At 31.8% G+C, this 21,552-nt stretch overlaps 2 protein-coding genes across 2 annotated transcripts in view; both read right to left on the bottom strand.

Moving 5' to 3' along the window:
• The window catches only part of LOC127711326 (electron transfer flavoprotein beta subunit lysine methyltransferase-like), a 50,143-nt gene extending 28,821 nt beyond the window's left edge, over window positions 1–21,322 (bottom strand). The window contains exon 1 of the mRNA XM_052217324.1: window positions 21,240–21,322. The gene's annotated coding sequence lies outside the window, so the exon portion shown is untranslated. The remainder of the gene's footprint in view (window positions 1–21,239) is intronic.
• LOC127711321 (F-box/WD repeat-containing protein 8-like) lies at window positions 886–21,240 on the bottom strand. The gene is made up of 11 exons (XM_052217317.1): window positions 20,647–21,240; window positions 20,147–20,251; window positions 17,848–18,012; window positions 17,564–17,652; window positions 16,914–17,086; window positions 15,848–16,068; window positions 14,838–15,077; window positions 13,681–13,808; window positions 11,741–11,914; window positions 5,311–5,418; window positions 886–2,428 (listed from the first exon to the last, which is right to left on the bottom strand). The coding sequence occupies exons 1-11, from the start codon at window positions 21,154–21,156 to the stop codon at window positions 2,287–2,289; spliced, it is 2,055 nt and encodes a 684-aa protein (XP_052073277.1). The 5' UTR covers window positions 21,157–21,240; the 3' UTR covers window positions 886–2,286.
• Window positions 21,323–21,552: the final 230 nt, after the last annotated feature.

The following is a 21,552-nucleotide window of genomic DNA, read 5'->3' as shown; positions in this document are numbered from 1 at the left end:
TGTATTAAGTACCGCATATACATACCGTATATCGTTTTTTTTTTGCATCTGCTTTTTTTCACGATTTCATGACAAAATGGGCAGGGTAAATTTTCACTGTATAATTTTCGCTGAATGGGAAAATACACGCGAAAATATAACTGTATCGCATTGTTAAAGATGCAAGTAACACAAAATTGATTGACTGACAGGTAATCATCACAAATATATACGAGTAAACCAAACGAAAGTACACAATTTAGAGAAATTTTAAGGAACGTAAATTATTCACATTGAGACATGCTAAAAATTTAAGGTTTCGATGAATACAGATATACAAATATCCGTGTAAATGTGATTAATTTTATTATATTTTTACATTAAATGCCAATTGTTTGGGATATGACATATATCAATACAATAGCTCGTCAATTATTAGCATCTGATTGCTGTGTTGTCATAAGGTTTGAAACGTATGTTAAGCCAATTTAATTATTATGAAAACAAAGATTTTAATTAAGTATGCTCATTCTTATGATCTGTTGAACAACACAAAAGACTCCATAATTAACATTATAACGTGTAAAACTTTCAAATTTTAATAATATTGGTATAAGCAAGGAAATTTACGCAGGGTAAAATTTTCGCGTTTCTTTAGCTAGCTAAAAAATTGAAAATTGAACACAAGCGAAAAAAAACCCGATATACGATATTTGGTCGACCTAAGACTTATCAGTGGTACTTAAAATAAAAGGCCAAAAAGACTTTAATTTTCATATATATTATCTAAGAGAACAGAAAAAACACAAACATAATTAGTAGGTAATCATTGTAACTTTCAAAGATAAATAAAACTCACATTTTTTTCAATATAATGTGGTATGATTGCCAATATAAAAATAAAGAACTGGAAAATTCCCCTTTTTTAATGAATAAAACCTCATAACTCAGAAACCTAAAATCTAAAATTATTAAAAATCGAAAGGGAGCTCACGTCAATAGATATAAACAATTCACCAAAGTTTCATGAAAAATGCTCAAAGCGTTTCTGAGTTATTGTCCAACATGTTGACAATGGACGGACAGACGGACAATGGTATACCATAATACGTCCTATAAATAGGTGTATAATAAGAAGATGTTGTATAATTACCAATGAGACAACTTTCCATCAGAGACCAAATGACATAGAAGCATGTTTGTATGGGCTGTATTCTAGAACATGATGACATGGATAACATTATATGCCATAGTTGCACACACCATTAAGTGGTAGAGAATCGTATAAGGTTAATATTACTGAAAAGCTATCTAAACTAAAGTAAATGTATGATTTTAGTGGTTGTCATTGGCTACTGTCATATTTGTTTTTTGTTTTATGCATAAATCTTTGGTTTTCTCGATTGAATTGTTTTATATTTGCCTTTTCGTGGTCTTTAATAGCTTATTATGCAGTCGATTTTTGCTCATCAATCAAAGCTGTATGCTGACCTATAGTTACACTGATAATTACTTTATTACAAAGTTGTAATTTTTCCAGAGAAAACTGCCTACTTTGTCTTATCCAAACAAAGTTGTGAGTCTAGACTGTGTTCTAGTTTAGAAGGTTTTATTGTAAAAAGATTGTCAGGAGAAAACAGATCTAGAATTAAACCAATTTTAACTTCACAATTATAATGTTTATTTTCATTACATTATACTTGTATTTTGTATAAAACTAAAAATAAATAACAATCAATAAATACTGCAGATTCAATACTTTCAGTTGGAGCAAATTTTGAGGAAAAATTGTAATTTCTTTAATACTTCATTTTGTGGTTTTCTTCAAGCATATAGGAAATTTGTATTATGGTGAATAATTAAATAATGAATCGGCAGTATATTACAAGTATAATAAAGATACATTCAATAAAAACTTGTGTGTGAATACTTGTTGTTTGTTTAAAAATACTAAAGGTTTTTTCAAAGTATCTATATATACAATGAATTACAAATATTTCATTAACATGATTTATATACCTATGATAGAAAGCTCTGCTACATTTAAAATCTTGATTTCCATACAATTTTATGTTTTGATGATTTTAAAAATATTTTTTATTTCAGAAAATATCTTTAATTGTCAAACATTGTGATGTCAATACTTCAGATAGTTTCCAACATTAGTAAATCTTTTCACTGTAATAGAGATGTCATATTTCATCAGGATGATATTGTACTGTGATGCATCTTATGACTATAGAGTTATGCCCCTTTATCATATCCATTCAATGTACACAGAGACTTAGCTTGTATCTACAATTCTTCTTATAATTTATCGTAAGGCATGGCTAAACTAATGTTATAATGTGAGGCTTCTGGTTCATCATATGTTGACAGACAGATGTCAGGTACTCCTTGTGTCGTCTGGTCCACAGAGAAATCATAAATTTGAATAGAACCCCTGTATCTGTAATTAGAAGATCATTGTTTTATCTTTTGTCTAGTAAATTTTAATGATGCTAAAGTACATCGCTTCCATGTTCTTCAAATGTTGGAAATAATCTTAAATATATGTTAAATCCTTTCACTTGAAGGTTGCTTTAAAATTAAGCAATTTAAAAGGTTAATGGTCATATGCAATTTTTTTTGGACATGCATGCTTGCATATGCTTTTTGGGCACATAAGACAAAATAAAAATAAATTGCTTCGCTGAGTGCAGCTGGATAGACCGCAGATGTCCAACCCTGAAAAATGGGGCCAAAATGGACACAATATTCACGCTTGATATAGGTCTGAATTTGGATTGTAATTAAATTTTTGACACATAATAGGTTTCTGACACTGAATAACTGTAGTCAAAGAACTTCAAATTGGTTATATGATTTGAATTTATATTCAATTTTTTGCTTTTGTGCAATACACTATGCGAATTGACCCCCCCTCCCTAAAAAAAAATTTTTTTTATCCCGTTTTTTATGCGTTTGTGCAATACACTATGCTGTTGAATATTAACCCCCAAAAAAAAATATTTGAAGAAATTTTCTCTTAATATCTGAAATCTGAAATGAGAAAAATTGTCCCCCTCCAATTTTTTTCACCTCCCCCCTTTCCCTTATTCAAAAAAATAATTCTTTCCCTCAAGTTATGGTCAGTATCTCAGACAATCATCATTTCTTAATACATAATTTACAAGCAGTGTAAGGGAGGTAATCAAACATTGTTATTTAAATTGATTTGGATTTTGATTTGGATAACCTCCCTTACACTGCTTTTAAATTGTCTCAATTTTCCTTTAACCAGAAAAACCCTTGTTTGTCCCCTTTTTTTGCCCCTAATTCCTAAATGGTTTGAGCCATAACCCCCCTAAGTCAATCCTAATCATCCCTTTGTAGAATGGAAACTTGTGGTATAATTTCAGAGAGATTCATACACTTTAACACAAGTTATTGTCTGGAAACTACAAAAATGCTTATTTGGGCCCCTAATTCCTAAACAGTTGAGACCATAACCCCCAAAATCAATCCCAACCTTCGTTTAGTGGTTATAAACCTTGTGTTAAAATTTTATTGATTTCTATTTACTTATACTAAAGTTATTATCCGGAAACCATCTGTCTTCAGACGACGCTGACAACGACGACAATGTGATACCAATATACGACCAAAAATTTTTTAATTTTTGCGGTCGTATAAAGAACAATTTAAAGAGGACAAAGCAATGCTCTGATTTTACACACCATTATTATTTTTTCCATATTATTTGACCCCCTAAAAGTGGAAAAGTGGAAAACAAAACTATAATCCACTTGCTATAAATGTCAGAAATGAAATATATCTAAAACATGACCAAAATTTACAGTGTTCCAGCTAGCATGAAATGGAGGGGCGCCGCGCCCCGCCCCCGAAATTTTGCGCCCCTCTGCCTTTTTTAAGCGCCCCTGCGCCCCTCTGTGCCCTTTTGAAAAAAGTTTAAAAAAACGATCTTTTTTCCTCATATCGTCGCCATTTTGTTGAGTTCTTTATACACACACTTCATTAAGACAACAGATCAAAATTGTTGACACTTGTTACCTGTATATAATCACCTATTTGATTAGAGTCAATTACTTAATCAGGTGAAATTTACGACCCTGTCTAATCCCTTTGCCCGGAAGTACCAAACATCCAAGTTAAATGAATTGTTTTTTAACACCTGACGATGCAAAATAGAATTTATAAAATAAATGTGAACGATGTCCATTTCTATTGTATTTGTTATTTATAAAATAACATTCGTTAAAAAAGAATCATTCCAATAGTATATTGTAAATCGTCAACACGCAAAATGCCGACGAAAAAAAGAAAAGTTGACCAACTCGAAAATGACAAGAAGAAAATATCAAAAACTTGCCAGTCTATTACATCTTTTTTCAAGAATAATGACCATCAAAGGTAAAAAAATAATTTAATTCTTTACTTTTATGAAAAATCGAGAAGAAGAAACGTTTCTATCAGATATCGCAATTGTTCTTCTATTGTAAATTCCGCCGATTACGGAGCACTCGAAAGTCCGATTTTTATATCATTTTTCTTTAATTGAAATCCGTTTTGACTAACTTTAATATTGATATTATTAGATACGCTCAACATGAAATATACGGAGATGCTTGTTGAATTGATAATAAACTTTCAAAGTTGAATTAATTTATTATTGTGCCGATTACGGAGCTCTCGAAAGTCCGATTTTTGTATCAATTTTCTTATTGAAATCCGTTTTGACAAACTTATTGATATTATTAGATACGCTCAACATGAAATATACGGAGATGCTTGTTAAATTGATAATAAACTTTCAAAGTTGAATTAACAAACTTATTTGTTGAATTAATCTATTTCTCAAGATCGAAATAAAGACAATTGTCTCATTGACACTCTTATTTAAATTCACAACCAAACCTACACAATTTTCAATGTATGTAATAGTATAGAGTATTTAACTTAGCTACATGCTTGCTAAAAATATTTCATTATGTGGTAATATTAAGTATTTGATTTTTTTCAGTGAGAACGCGCTAAAGTGCCCTTTTTTAAAAACGCGCCCCTCTATTTTCAAATCCTAGCTGGAACACTGATTTATATATCCTTCCTATAAATTTTCACAACTTAACTGCTTCATTTAAACTCTGCTAACATGTCTTATTTGCTTTCTGACAGTTGTTTAGGTTTTTCTGGTTATAATAGTTACCGGCAAACACAAACTCATCAGCTTTCTCTACAGTTTGTCTAATGTAAGGTATTGAATTTTATTTCAATATTTTTTTAAAGTGAGGCTAATAACACAATTTACAAGTAACCATACATTTTCCCTACCTTCTGTGTGTAACACTTTCAAATTCATCAACAAACGGCATCTTACTGGTTGGCACATTCCCTAATATCAATCTGTCTTTTGTAAAATGACAATGCTTTACTGGATGTCTAAAAGAATTAATAGGTATACAGTTTAAATATAAACTTAAATACTTGCTATAGGAAAATGCAATGATTTAAACACTCTACAATCAATTAAATATAGAATAACTATATCACAAATAATACATGATGGTCTTGAAGTATAGATTCTAGGTACCAACGTTGTTTATCCTCCTAATTACGTGTTATAGTGTTCTTTTTATTTTTAACCTTTACTGTTTAGTCCTTTTTTGCTAATATACTTTTGGCGTGGCTCAGTATTTATACATCCCGACATTGTATTTTTGTGCTATAGTATTTTTTTGTATTCTTGTCTTTCATTTTTGCTTATGTACTTTGTCTATAGAGAGTCTATATGCCTTTTTTTATTTTTCGGGTTGAAATAGTTATTTGTTTTTATAGTGATTAAAATTATAACACAATGTTGACTGCTGTACCCCAATTTTGACAATTTTACCTATTATGTCTGTTTGTTTTGCTCACACATTGTTGTCAAATATAATGAAATTCTATGCGACTGTCATACAAGTGAGAGGTTAAGCTAGCTATAATACCAGGTTTAATCCAGCATTTTCTACATGAGGAAATGCCTGTATTAAGTCAGGAATATGTCAGTTGTTTTCCATTCCTTTGGTGTATTTCGGCTTTTAATTTTGCCATTTTATAAAGGACTTTCCGTTTTGAATTTTCCTTGAAGTTTGGTATTTTTGCTATTTTACTTTATACTTTGTTTCAAAATATAAAATTTATTTTTACAATGCTTACAAACAGATTGAATGTAAGACGTTGCAGAGTATTTCTAACCTGTTTGAGCTCAGTACAAAGTTTAATTTTGGACCCCAATTTGGACCAACTTGAAAACTGGGCCCATAATCAAAAATCTAAATACATGTTTAGATTCAGCATATCAAAGAACCCCATATATTCAATTTTTGTTGAAATCAAACAATGTTTAAATACTGGACCCTATCTTGGACCAACTTGAAAACTGGGCCCATAATCAAAAATCTAAACACATGTTTAGATTCAGCATATCAAAGAACCCCAAGAATTCAATTTTTGTTAAAATCAAACTAAGTTTAATTTTGGACCCTTTGGACCTTAATGTAGACCAATTTAAAAAACAGGACCCAAAATTAAAAATCTAAATACACGGTTAGATTTGGAATATCAAAGAGCCCCAATAATTCAATTTTAGATGAAATCAAACAAAGTTTAATTTTGGACCCTTTTGACCTCAATATGAACCAATTTGATAACGGGGTCCACAAATAAAAAATCTAAATACATGGTTAGATTCAGCATATCAAAGAACCCCATATATTCAATTTTTGTTGAAATCAAACAAAGTTTAATTTTGAACCCCAATTTGGACCAACTTGAAAACTGGGCCAAAAATCAAAAATCTAAATACATGTTTAGATTCAGCATATCAAAGAACCTCATATATTCAATTTTTGCTAAAATCAAACAAAGTTTAATTTTGGACCCTTTGGACCTTAATGTATACTATTTTGAAAACTGGACCCACAATTAAAAATCTAAATACACTGTTAGATTCAGCATAACAAATAAATAAATGTGATCAAAGATTTTACAAATCTAATGTGCCATACTGTGCAATTAAAGATTACTTCTTGAAATTTTTCAATATTTGAAATTTGAAAAAAAAATAATATTTGAAGAATAATTCTTTTTAATTTCTGAAATCTGAAATGAGAAAAAATTGACCCCCCACAATTTCTTTTTATCCCCCTCTTTTTTCCCCAAAAAAATTCTTTCCCTCAAGATATGGTCATAATCTCAATTCAAATTTCCAATGGAGTTGGCAACCATAATTACCCATTTAATTTTACCATAGTGCTAACTTAATCTATTTTATAATAGAATTAAAAGTATAGTGTCAAATCTTTCATATAGATTTTTTTGTAAAATAAAATGATGCAACATTTGCAGATATTTTTACTGGTCTTCCTTTATAAATATGCATTTCTTTAAACATAATTTAAAAGCAGTGTAAGGGAAGTAACCAAAATGTTGTATTTGGATTACCTCCCTTACACTGTTTTAAATTATCTTTATTGTTCATTAACCATTACTTTATACATAATTTAAAAGCAGTGTAAGGGAGATAATTTCAATAATGTATTTGATTTATCTCCCTTACACAGCTTTAAATTATGTTTTGTACTAAAAGTATTTGTCCATTAACCAGGACAACCTTGTTTTTCCCCCTTTTTTGCCCCTAATTCCTAAACGGTTTGAGCCATAACCCCCCAAAGCAAATCCTAACCATCCCTTTGTGGTATGGAAACTTGTAGTATAATTTCAGAGAGATCCATACACTGTTCCGCAGTTATTGTCTGGAAACTAGAAAATGCTTATTTTTGGCCCCTTTTTGGCCCCTAATTCCTTAACTGTTGGTACCATAACCCCCAAAATCAATCCCAACCTTCCTTTTGTAGTATTTAACCCTATGGTAAAATTTCAAAAAGATCCATTCACTTAAACTAAAGTTAGAGTGCGAAAACCAATGTGTCTTCGGACGACGACGCAGGACGACGACGACAACGACGACGACAACGACGACGACGCCAACGTCATACCAATATACGACCACAAAAATTTTTTTTTGCGGTCGTATAAAAATGTTTCATATGGATATTTTGGTTAAAAATCAATAAATATGAATTTGAAGCTGATGAGATAAACTTCAGAGAACCTGCATTCTTTCATGAATCATGGATAAAAAAATAAGGCTTCATACTGCCAGTGACTGTAAAAATCGGAGTTTCATATGTTTAATTCATTTTGACTGCGCTAAATGCACAGATGTTATATGAAATAAGATATATTGTTGCTATAGATGCCTCATCCTCTAAGGTGCAGATTGAAAATTAGAAATTAGCAAAAAGTATCTTGTGTTAACATGCCAAAAGGAAAAACAACCATTTTCAAGACATTTTGGCCACTTACTTACCATCTATTGTAAATTCTGAATTTTTTTGTGATGTTTTAATCATTGCAAAATTTGCCATAGGATACATTTGGTAAAACTTAAAAAACTTACTTTTCAAATTTTGAAAGCATTATTTGTATATGGCGTTTCCTGAAATCTCAATAATCAATCTACCAATTGTGTCCCTTGTCCAACATAAGCAATAATAAATACATGTACATGCAAAAAATTCTGAATTTACAGTACAATGTATACTTTTTGTGCAAGATGTGTGATCTATCATGTACTTTTGAAAGATAACAAAGAAACTAAAGGAAGACAATGGTCTAATATCTTATAAATGGTTTTTAGTAATATGTATTTCAACTAGAATGAATAATCAGCAAATTAAGTAGGTCACTTGGTTGTTCAGTTGTCTAGGTAGTTTTTCAACTTCTAGCTGTACAGAATCATTCAACCAATAAGTCTGACCACCGTGAAGTTCTAAGTATACACTGCACATAGCATGTATCCTCTTTCAAACAAACAAAAAATCGGCAGCTGCCCATGGCATCAGTTGAAAGTGATATATAGGGGTTTTAAAAAATTTTCAATAAAAAAATAATATTGATATCAAAAGTTTTCAGCTTAACGAAAGATTAAATCTAATTAAAAGATTTGATGATAACATACAATATGCACAGATAGATTTGCTTTTTCTGCTAGCTCTTTATTGTCAACAAAAATCTATGTCCATCCTAAGGGAAACAATTTGTACAAATGGATCTCTAATTACAAGGTTAATTACAGAATTTAGCAAAGGACTATTATCCTGGTGATAATAATAATCCCATCCTACATGGTTTTTTTCCTATATCACTGTTTTTGAAAGTGTAAATTTCTATTTCATTTAAGATCATTAGCTAATAAAATGCTCCGCTGGGGCGCAGCTTGATACGACCGCAGAGGTCGAACCCTGAACAGTTGGGGCAAGTATGGACACAACATTCAAGCTTGATACAGCACTGAATTTGGATTGTAATTAAATATTTGACACAGCATAGGTTTCTGACACAGAATAAATGTGGTCTAAGAACTTAAAAATTTTTAATTTATCTATTCAAACCATATCATTATTATTTGCTTTTATATATAAATCAGAAATAACCAATTTAAAATGGAAAATTTTAAAGAAAAAAAGGAAAAAAAAATCCCCCCAAAAATTTTTTGAACCCCCTTATGATTCATCACCCCCAAACTCAATCCCAGCCTTCCCTTTGTGGTATGGTACCTTGCAGTACACATACATATGATGGACTGTGAAACTAAGATCAGGAGTTTTGGAGATTAGGACTCAGATCAGGATGTTTTTAATCGACATAAATTCTGTCGTAAATGTAACCGTGTGCTGTAGAAATTGTCTGTTAAAGTGTGTTTTCTTCAACTTTCCATTCGAATGTATTATGTTTATAGTACCTTTGTATTTATAAATTTTCTCTATCTTTTTAAACTTTCAACTTGTTCAATCTAACATTCTTCTTTTTCAGTATGTTCTTTAAATTTTTTAGGTCATATCTTTCTTCCCATTATTCATTGCAATCAGAACATTTGCTTATCTATTTGCAAGTAGATCTTTTATTTTTATCTTTATGCAAGTAGATTTTTATTTTTATTTTTGATGCATATTAGTATCACATTCAAACTGTGATCAGTGGTCATAGTTATTATATAAATTTCAATTTAAGCCTTGAAAGGAAGTATAGAACCCTCAAATAATTTTCAAATTATTATTTTTTTATTTGTCCTAAAACATTTAAAATCATTTAATTACCATCCTTTTATGATTATTTGTTCAATTTATATTTTATTTATATTCTTTTAAAAATTAACATTATTTAAAGGAAAATAACTTAAAACAGGATAAATCAAGGGAAGTAACCCAACATTCATTTAAAATAAACAAAGTTTTATTTCACAACGGCAGTTAGCCTGAGGTAAAAATCGTTTATTACCAGTATGTTTGACACCCAAGGTGACAAGTGAGGCCATATAATTATGCATTTAAATTGATTTACAGGTAAAATATAACTTCAGTAATGTCAGTTACACCAGATATGTTGGGCTGAAATTTTTCATTCATGAAATATTTCATACACGGGATTTTTTTGTCTTCAACTGGAGGTTGGGAGGAGACCCCTGAAAACGGATTATTGTACTCCCGTCGGGAGATTCACATGTATGAACTGTACAATTTCAGAGAGATCCATACACTTGAACACAAGTTATTGTCTGGAAAAAAGAAAAATGCTTGTTTTTTGGCCCCAAATTCCTAAACATTTAGGGCAATTACCCCCAAACTAAAACCCAGCTTTCCCTTTGTGATATGGAACCTTGCAGTACAATTTCATAAAAATCCATACACTTACACACAAGTTATTGTCCTGAAACTATAAAAATGCTTGTTTTTTTGCCCCTTTATGGCCCCTAATTCCTCAAATTTCTAGGGAATTATCCCCAAAATTAATCCCAGCCTTCCCTTTGCGGTTTGGTACCTTGCAGTAAAATTTCAGAGAGATCCATACACTTGAACACAAGTTATTGTCTGGAAACTAGAAAAATGCTTATTTTTTGCCCCTTTTTGGCCTCTTATTCCTAAACGTTGTGGGCAATTACCCCCAAAATGACTTCCAGTTTTCCCTTTGTGATATGGAACCTTGTAGTACAATTTCATAAAGATCCATACAATTACACACAAGTTACTGTAATGAAACTAGAAAAATGCTTGTTTTTTGCCCCTTTTGGCCCCTAATTCCTAAAATTTGGAGGCAATTACCCCCAAAATCAATCCCAGCATTCCCTTTGTGATATGGAACCTTATGGTACAATGTCAGAGAGATCTATACGTTTACACACAAGTTATTGTCATGAAACTAGAAAAATGCTTGTTTTTTTCCCCTTTTTGGCCCCTAATTCCTAAAATTTGGAGGCAATTACCCCCAAACTCAATCCCAGCATTCCCTTTGTGATATGGAACATTGTGGTACAATGTCAGAGAGATCCATACACTAACACACAAGTTATGTCTGGAAGTTACAAAAATGCTTATTTTTGGCCCCTTTTTGGCCCCTAATTCCTTAACTGTTGGTACCATAACCCCCAAAATCAATCCCCACCTTCCTTTTGTGGTATTGAACCTTATGGTAAAATTTTATAGAGATCCATTCACTTAAACTAAAGTTAGAGTGCGAAAACCAATGTGTATTCGGACGACGACGACGACGACGACGACGACGACGACGACGCCAACGTCATGCCAATATACGACCACAAAATTTTTTTGCGGTCGTATAAAAAAGTTGATGAAAATTTTCATAATCACAGCTTTTTTACCTGTTATGTATTTCCCAGAGTTTCTTTGTCATCCTTAGATCCCACACTCTAACAAATCCATCATCTCCACCCGATACAATCTTAATATCATCCATCTGTACTGTGTTAACCTGGCTAGAGTGACCAGACAGTAAGTGTGTCATATTCTCTGACCTCAAGTCAAATACCCGTACTCTGAAAACATAGAAATATCTGGCTACAAAAAGCAAGCGATAATGTTTTACATTGCTACCTCAAAATATATTTTTGTATTTCATTATCTTAAATGTTTTTATATTTAACTACAAAAAGGGACATATTTTATTAGCAACTGTTTTGGATGTATATTTTACACCTCTTTTACACATCCAGTTTTTTAAGGTAATATTATTTATAAAGTAACAAACTTAAGAATTGTTATCGAAGTTGATGAAATAATTTTTTGGTGAATTGTGGTTGCAATCAAAAGAAAAGCTAGAATAATTTTGAATCAATACAAATAGTATTTCGCTATTTGTGGGATAACAAATATTTTAAAACATTATTCCAAATTCTAAATGACTTTACACAGTATACAATTAGGAAGTTCTTATCCTTTTTTTTAAATGCATGTGTAGCTAGTTTGATATTATTATTTGCAAAGTTTTTTGTGTATTGAGAAGCTTTATTTTCAACTGGTCATAAAAATAGTAAAATTTTAAAAATACTGTAAATTCAGAAATTCTTGTGTGCATTTATTATTACAATTAACCCAAATGCAAGTTTTATTATTGCTGTTTCGGGAAATGCTTAATACAAAGAATTTTATCAAAGTTTGAAATGCGATTTTTTTTTGTGTGACACCTATCAATTCATGAAAAATTATTACACCAGGGTTTTCGATATCATAAACTAGTCAAAACATTTACTTAATTTTATCATCGGTATAAGGACATCATTCGTAAATATAACTCAACATGCAGACATCTTATACGTTCGGGTATTTCACATCCAATCTTTTATGGTAATATTCTTTACAAAGCACAAAAATGTCAGTATTTACCTCAAAAGCTAACAAAACCTTTAAACAGACTTATTAAGAAGATATATAGTTACGATACTGTTGTCAGGTCATTAAAGATTGCATATTTTGGCTTTAATATTGATTCACTTATAGGGTCTTTGCATCGGAATTAAACATATTTAATCTAAAACCAGTTGTTGGTATGACACGGGTTATGTTCTTCTCATATATTTTATGATGGTATAATACTAAACCCCTAACAGGAGGGATTGTGCCTGATATTCATATGATGAAGACATAATCTTTCAATCAGTTTAATTGAGGTCTGGAGCTGGCATGTCAGTAACTGCTAGTAGTCTGTTGTTATTTATGTATTATTGTCATTTTGTTTATTTTCTTTTGTTTCCTATTCTGACATCGGACTCGGACTTCTCTTAAACTGAGTTTTACTGTGCGTACTGTTGTACGTTGGTTTTTCTACATTGGCTAGAGGTATTGGGGGAGGATTGAGATCTCAAAAAACATGTTTAACCCGCCACATTTTTGCGCCTGTCCCAAGTCAGGATCCTCTGGCCTTTGTTAGTCTTGTATCATTTTTAATTTTAGTTTCTTGTGTATAATTTGGAGTTTAGTATGACGTCCATTATCACTGAACTAGTATACATATTTGTTTAGGGGCCAGCTGAAGGACGCCTCCGGGTGCGGGAGTTTCTCGCTGCATTGAAGACCCATTGGTGGCCTTCGGCTGTTGTCTGCTCTATGGTCGGGTTGTTGTCTCTTTGACACATTCCCCATTTCCATTCTCAATTTTATGATTTTCACAATAATGAAAACATTGTACAAATTTCTAAATTTACAACACTGTCATAATTGCAACAAAATAAAACAATGCAGTACTTTGCAAACTACAAGTGATAATAATATAGGGAAGAGGGTATACTGACCACATTCTACATACCTTCTATCCCCACTACCAGTGGTCAGAAGATTGTCTGGACTGTCTGCTATATTGACACAAGTAACTGTCCAGGTATGGTTGTATAGAGTGGACACTAGTTTACCACTGTTAGCATCATAAACTTTTACCTGAGAGGAAAAAAGTACAATTTTGTTTTTCAATAAATTTACCATTTTTTTATGCATTTTGTAAATCAGTAAAATTTTCAATTAAAAAAAAGGTGGTAATTGATTCATCAAATTCTAATATGAACAGATTTGTCATTTTTAGCTTTTGTTATAATGTAATTTTATCAGTCTGGCTGAAAAATGGTTACTAGAGTTTCACATAACTTGAAAAGGTTATCATAAAAGTAACCAAAAGCAGTTATTAATTTTGCCTTTCAAGGGACATAACTCAAAGAAATCTTGAGAATAATTAAGTATAGTCAGTCATATTCTAAATTCATGGTCAGTAATCATCAGTAAAGCAATACAAAGTTAATTTATTTTAAAGTGTATCTGATCTATAGACACCTGTTTATTAGTTAATAGATCTTTTTAGTTTCTCAGGTTTATCATGCAATTAATTGCTCTTGATAATATGTCTGAAAGATAACTTGAATTTTACATCCCAAGGGGGTTGTTATTTAGAGACTTCATGCATTCTTAACCTACAGTGCCCCTAGAAAACTATTGCTAATTCAAAGAGTAGAAGCGTCAGTCCACCTGTGTCAGAACAACCTTGATATATTGGGGAAAAACTAAGGAAATGAGAAAATTGAAATCAAAGATTGACAACTTCAGAAAATTTATCAAAAATAACTCAAAATAGTTTGATTTTTTTTTACAAAATGGCTCGTACTGAAACCAGATATTTGAAAAAAAAATATCTGTTTTCTGTTGCAACCATGACTGTTTATTGTAATTTTTTCATTTTTCATTTGTTATACAATAACAATGTGTTTAAAAATACAACTTAAAGCCAGTTTTCCTTGTAATGTTGAACATCATCTGCTGGCTATTTATTCCATGATTGGTGATTGCCGACCTTCTTTTTATGACTAGATCTTGTAACACTAACAGAAAATCTATTTCCATATACATGATATAGATGGCAGAATTGGGTGCCTATTTATAAACAATCAATTAACCAATTACATGTTATAATATGTTTACCCTGTATGGATCTAATGCTCCACCATATGATCCTAATCCTACAGCCAGTTGTGATGGTGATGACCTTACATCCATACAGGTCACAGGTGAGCCAATCACATTGTGGATGTTAGTCACATGACTGAAAATATCAGCATTGCTGTCTTCTGTTTTATATAAATTCACATGAAATTTTGTGGCTATCACAAGTTGTGGTTTGCTGTAAGCAGCTGGTTCCTCCAAAATTGTTGATGCAGAAATCTATTAAAATTACACAAAAGATAAATATTCTGTGAAAAGTTCCCTTTTTAGTACATATATTTGTCACTAACTTAAAAAATGTCATTTATTTTGCTTCTTCTTCAAAATTAATTGATTGAAGTAAAAAATTCATGGGAAGTAATCCTGACTTAGAATGCTTGAATTATAAGTGTTAAACTCTGTACAATGAAGATTGATTAATTGGTGTTTAACACCACTTTTCAGCACTTTTCAGCATTATTTAGTGGTGGTCAATTTTAATTTGTAGTGGAAGCTGATCATTCTGCTATACTTTTTTTTTATTACTGAATGCAAAAGTTAGCCACAGACAAAAATCTTCAATGAACTATAGATCATCAATCAATCTGTTTCTTGAATGGATTTGAATTTTAAATGTCTTTCTATAAGAGAAACGAAAGTATACTACTTCTCATCAATCAGAAGTCAACATTTTAACTGGTTGTTTCTGACTCATTTGATCTAGGAATTTGGTCCACATTTATCTGTACAGATCACTGTAGTCTACTTCTGCTAAAGTCTTAGATTTACTCTGACCCTTTCAGAAATAGCATGGGCCAATTTTATGTACACATATGTGAAAAGGTCTATCAGCTTTTCACAGAAAGTCCGTTGTTTTCTTCCTTTATTAATGAAACTGACTGCCATGTGACTTAATACATATACAGAAAGTGATGTTAATTTGAACAAAACTAAAATATAAACTTTAACATTTCCCACACCCTATATCATGCAACATGCATACAACTTACATGATCCATAATATTAATAGCTCTTGTCTTATTAAATCCTTGTTCTGTGCATTCCTGACATATATGTACAAAACTGATATCTAATGGGCCACTGATTGTATACACTAAATCAGAATGTTGGGCGATGCCCACTGCTCTTAGTCCACGTCTATCATGACATTCTATCACATGAACAGGTACAGTGCAATCTCCTTCGTCTGTTTTCCAGATGTCAACATTGCCTGAAAAATAGAAACATTGTATTATCAACATCTTCAAAATAAGCAAAAGACATACTTCACCTTAATGTATAAGAGAAACACCAACTCCAATATATTCAAACCATCTTTAAAATGCACTTTGGATAAAACACACAGGAATCCTTCATAGGAAAAATGTTCATGGAAACAGAATTATCCATGAAACATAGTACTTGAATTTTGTGGTACATTTACTGCTACTTCAGAAATTATTTGGTGCTTTTATTGATGCGAAAAATGTGACAGTATTAGGTTTGCAACAATCAAAAATAGCAATCATGAATAATAAATGCAAACATCTATTTCTGAATTTACAGTAAATTAAAATTTCCATGCACTTTGTTTCATTTGTCCACAAGTCATGTGATAACTATAGTTCCTACCTTGTCTGTATGCAGCAACAACAAATGTAGGTGAAACCGCTACATAAGTCACATGATTAGGTATAGTTACTACCTTGTCTGTATGCAGCAACAACAAATGTAGTTGAAACCACTACATAAGTCACATGATTAGGTATAGTTCCTACCTTGTCTGTATGCAGCAACAACAAATGTAGGTGACACTCCCACATCAGTCACATGATTAGGAATAGTTCCTACCTTGTCTGTATGCAGCAACAACAAATGTAGGTGACACTCCCACATGAGTCACATGATGATAAGGAAAAGTTCCTACCTTGTCTGTACCCAGCAACAACAAATGTAGGTGACACTCCCACATGAGTCACATGATGATAAGGAAAAGTTCCTACCTTGTCTGTACCCAGCAACAACAAATGTAGGTGACACTCCCACATGAGTCACATGATTAGGTATCGTTCTTACCTTGTCTGTATGCAGCAACAACAAATGTAGGTGACACTCCCACATGAGTCACATGATTAGGAATTGTTCCATCTTCAGTGTTCTCATTAATGACCAATGAAGTGTTAGATGGTTGGTACAAACAATCAAACTGTTCTGAAACATTCCATAACTTGACATCACCATTGGTATACCTGCAAGGACATCAAATATTACAACAAAAGAAAACAGTTGAAGTGAAAATTGAAATGATTTTTCATTGGATTGATTTGCTAAATAATTAGACATGCCAATTATAACATGAATAAAATAAAAATACCATAAAAAGTATCATTCCAATTTAAAGATATTCAAATCATCATAAACTTATTCAGTAAAACATTCAGTAAATGGATGTCATATGTGAAAAGGTCTTACATGATTATTTTCAATTTTATAAAAAGTATGTTGCTCTATGTACTAATTTAAAATAAAAAATGTTTAATAAAAGATTCGATTTTAGATTAGAATATGATGTCCATCAAGCAACCTTCTATGCATACCATTTTTTACAGGAATACATCTCATTTAAAATTTTAATACATTTAAACAAAATAAATTAAATTCTAATGTTATCATGTATAACATTCCCATAGAATTATGTTCTATTTAATACATGAAGAAATAGTTACCCAGCTACAATATTATCACCAGAAGAATTCACTGCACACAAAATTCCACCATGGACATGCTGTAACTGTGTAAAGCTTCCTAATCTGTTCTGAAAGACAAACATTATGGAATTTTTATTTGTCAATCTAAATTTTATATAACATAAAACATAATAAATACATGACATTTTTATATATCTTTTATAAATTTAATACAAATGTACACACATTTTATTTTTATCATGCCTACTTAAACCTTTACTCAGTGAACATGGTTTTGGTATACATATGTGGTTACAAGATACCTTCCAATTATAGACAAGTTTTCTTTCCACTTCAATATGATGTCTAACAACTGTCTTCCACTTCCTTTTTTCTACTGCATCTGTATCTTGTTCATAACCAAGCTTATGACAAATTCTACACCATAATAACTCATCATCCGCTAAACTCTTCCAACTCTTTGATACCTTAAAATAACAAAAGCATGAGTCAAGTCATTAAGGAAATTGACAACACAAAAAATTTAAATATTCATTGCATGTCATGTGTCCTTAAAATAAAAGGAGATGTTGGGTATACATGTACATCAATGAGGAAGTAACCCAATAACAAAATCAGCCAAAAGACATTTACAATGTAGATATCAAGTTTCTGGCTTTAACAATAGTATATATGTAGGACTCAGAACCGTGATGGTACTCTGAACTGTGATGGTCACGCTGAAGTGCGATGGTCCACGCTGGAGTGCGATGGTCCATGCTGAAGTGCGATGGTCCACGCTGAAGTGCGTCGGTTAACACGCTGAAGTGCAAGGGTGACATGACGTTAACTTGTTGAAAGCTACGCTGAAGTGCGATGGTGGTTATGCTGAAGTGCAATGGTCTTCCTGTGACATTGAGTAAAAAGCAAAATATACATGGGCTGCATGAAATAACGTCATTAAGATTTGACCAAAGTAGCTGCTTGCCTCTCATTTGGAAGCTTGTTTAACTTCTGTTCAGGTCAAACTACACGTTGCAGTATTGAGTCAGAAAATAGATTGGATGGTTCAGATAAGCATAATGGGTTTGAGTGGAGTAAAATCTCTTTTTATAGGGTGTTCAAGGACAATAAAAAAAGGTCCAGCGTAAGTGTCTATATATAGCACTAAGCAGGGTCCATCTCATTTTATAAAATATAATTTGTTCATGTCATGACAAACTTAAAAATTTCTCCCAACAATCATTCATCCATTTATCTGATGTTGGAACAGTGTCCAAGAAGTAAAAATTAGCCAATTATATTTATGCTTGATTTATAGCATGATGTGTCACGTATTCCACCAAAGACTTTAAAGTTAGCTGCTTCTCCGTTGAGGAGGAGAAATTTGGAAGTACACGTAGGGACCAGTCAGGTTTACTTCGACCAAACTTGTTGTAGAAGATTAACAATGCAACCACAATAAAATTATGCTAGAATGCCGGTGTTCTTACAAGGCAGGATTTATCTCTGGAATAAAACAACATTATATCAACTTAATATAGCAAAAACATTGCTTTTAATTAATTTTATCATTAAATTGTCCACACAAAATCATGTGACGCATACTTGAAGAGAAGTAAAAAATTTTATCTAAATCAATATATTTTATCTATTGTGCAAAAAGTTTGCGGCATACTTCCGAACACTGAGTAGCATATTTGCTGACCAAGTTCATCTTTGAGCTGCTTTGCTCCCCATGATTTGCTGCCTGAAATGGTTTAACATATTTTTGTAACCTCCACCTGTACTGGTCAAAACTGTTCGGGACTTGAATCGTTCGTTACATTTTATTTTTTCATTCCTTTCTTTCTTTGCCTGAGAATCCATGTTGTATTTTTAAAAGTAACATTGTATTTGAAAACATCACAAAATTCAAGCGGCATACCAAAACATTGCACTTCAGCGTGGACCATCGCACTTCAGCGTGACCATCGCACTTCAGTGTACCCATCGCACCTCCGAGTCCTACATATATATATATATACATAATTACTCTGAATATCAGCACAACAATGTTAAATCTGCAAATTTGCGGAGCAAATTTTTGTTCTTCCCTCGCTGGGATTCGAACTCATGCTATTGTGATATCGAGACAACACCGCCTGCACTGTGTCCAGCGCTCTAGATCACTCCGCCACCTAGACTGAACTAATATTTCAGCTTTCGGTGGCCTAGTGTTACCTATATATATATCTGAAATAAAAAAAATCTTAAAACTAAATTTAACTAAATTTCATTTTTAAGAGATTTATATACATGTAACATCAAAATTTAAAAAGGTGCAATATTTTTACAGTTTGAAACAAGATTTGAATAAAAGGAGCTCAACCATCAAATGAAAGTGGAACATCTAAGATATCCTCAACCAAATTTGTTATTACATGTACCAGCAATAAGGCTGAATAACCAATGATAGCACTGGTCAATACATGTGAACTGGTTATCATTTTAGTGCGCTGGTACCCTTGCTTTTCAATATCAGGATGAAAATGTTTCAATTTTTGACACCTTCTAACACTGTCTAACCAAATAATAACTACATAATTACATGTATCAATAAGTATCATTCATTGTACTCACCTGAGAACATCTGCACAAGTCTTTCAGATCAAGAGGTTCAAATATTTTTATTGCAACCTCCCTTGGGACTGTCAGATCAAAAAATGGAATTTCATTTATTTCATCCTAAAATAGTAATTAATAAATTAAAAACAACAGCAAATTGATTTTGATTATAACTTTAATTTGATAATCAGTTTAGAAGACAAAATATTCTGTTTATTCTTTTCTATTCCCATAGTTACATTTTATACATAAAATATGAAAATCCTATTTTATGAAATTTGCAAGTCAATCACTTTTGATGTTTGGTGTCAATTCTATGTTGTTGTGATGCTTAAGATTTACAGGTAAACAAAATTAACAAATTTATTTCCTCCAATGGCAAACAAACTCTATATTTGGTATATCAGCATTGTTCAGAGTATTTGCAGGCAAAAATTATAAATACACAAATGTACAGATTACTAAATTATCATGATTATATTGTATATTCACTAATTCTTTAAAAAATATCTTACCAAATCAGCAATAAACAAGTCCAAATAGCTCTCTTTGTCATCCTCCTTTCGACCTTGCTTATTCGAAAAGATGTCTTTCACGTCTTCATTTCCGAATGCATCATATTTTCTTTTCTTTCCACAGGTGCTTGTCACTTTTGTGTTTGATAAAAACTCTGTTTCTAGATTTTGACTTTGTTTGATTTGATCTTTTGAATTAAGAAGACCATCAACTATTCGGAACGGGTAGAACTGAGTGTTGGTTTTATGTTCTTTATTTTGTTTAGTGATAAATAAACACGTATGACACTTGTTATTTTCTCTAAAAGCTGGGTGGACTCTGCACTCAGAACAATTTGTTGGATTGGATTTCTGGTTATTAGATATATTTTCTGGGAGGACAATATCGATTGCTAATGTAGGATCAACAGCTATTGAACCTTGTCCTCTTCTTTTATCTGGAATGACCTTACTCCCTTGAAGCTCATTTTTCCATTCAGTTCGGAACTTTTCAAGGTCATTTGATGCCATTATATGTGTATATGAAATATAAATTTAACAGTGCATGTGTATTTTTAAACTTTCAACGGGTCAAACTCTAATAGATAACATACTTCAATGTACAGATCAGCTGCAGTCAACGTTTGTTTACGTTCGTCTCGGAAGATCTCTAATTCTTCATAAATGTCTGATCACCCGAAAAGATACAAGGTCTGCCACATTACCATTTGAAAGTTTAGAAAATTGCACACAACTATTTCCGGGAATTATAAGACATCGTAATCCAAATAGACCATTTTCATATTACCGACTTTTGACTCCGGATTATATAATTTTTCGACAGGTTAACTACTTTGTGGTAGGACATCTTGGTACTTGGTCAAGTAAAAGCAACCAATAAGAATTAAATCTAATATATAATCGGTG

This window comes from Mytilus californianus, unplaced genomic scaffold (genome assembly GCF_021869535.1).
Source record: "Mytilus californianus isolate M0D057914Y unplaced genomic scaffold, xbMytCali1.0.p SCAF_8, whole genome shotgun sequence".
Taxonomy (NCBI): domain Eukaryota; kingdom Metazoa; phylum Mollusca; class Bivalvia; order Mytilida; family Mytilidae; genus Mytilus; species Mytilus californianus.
The sequence above is the reverse complement of the archived record's forward strand: the minus strand, read 5'-3'. Positions and strand labels throughout refer to the sequence as shown.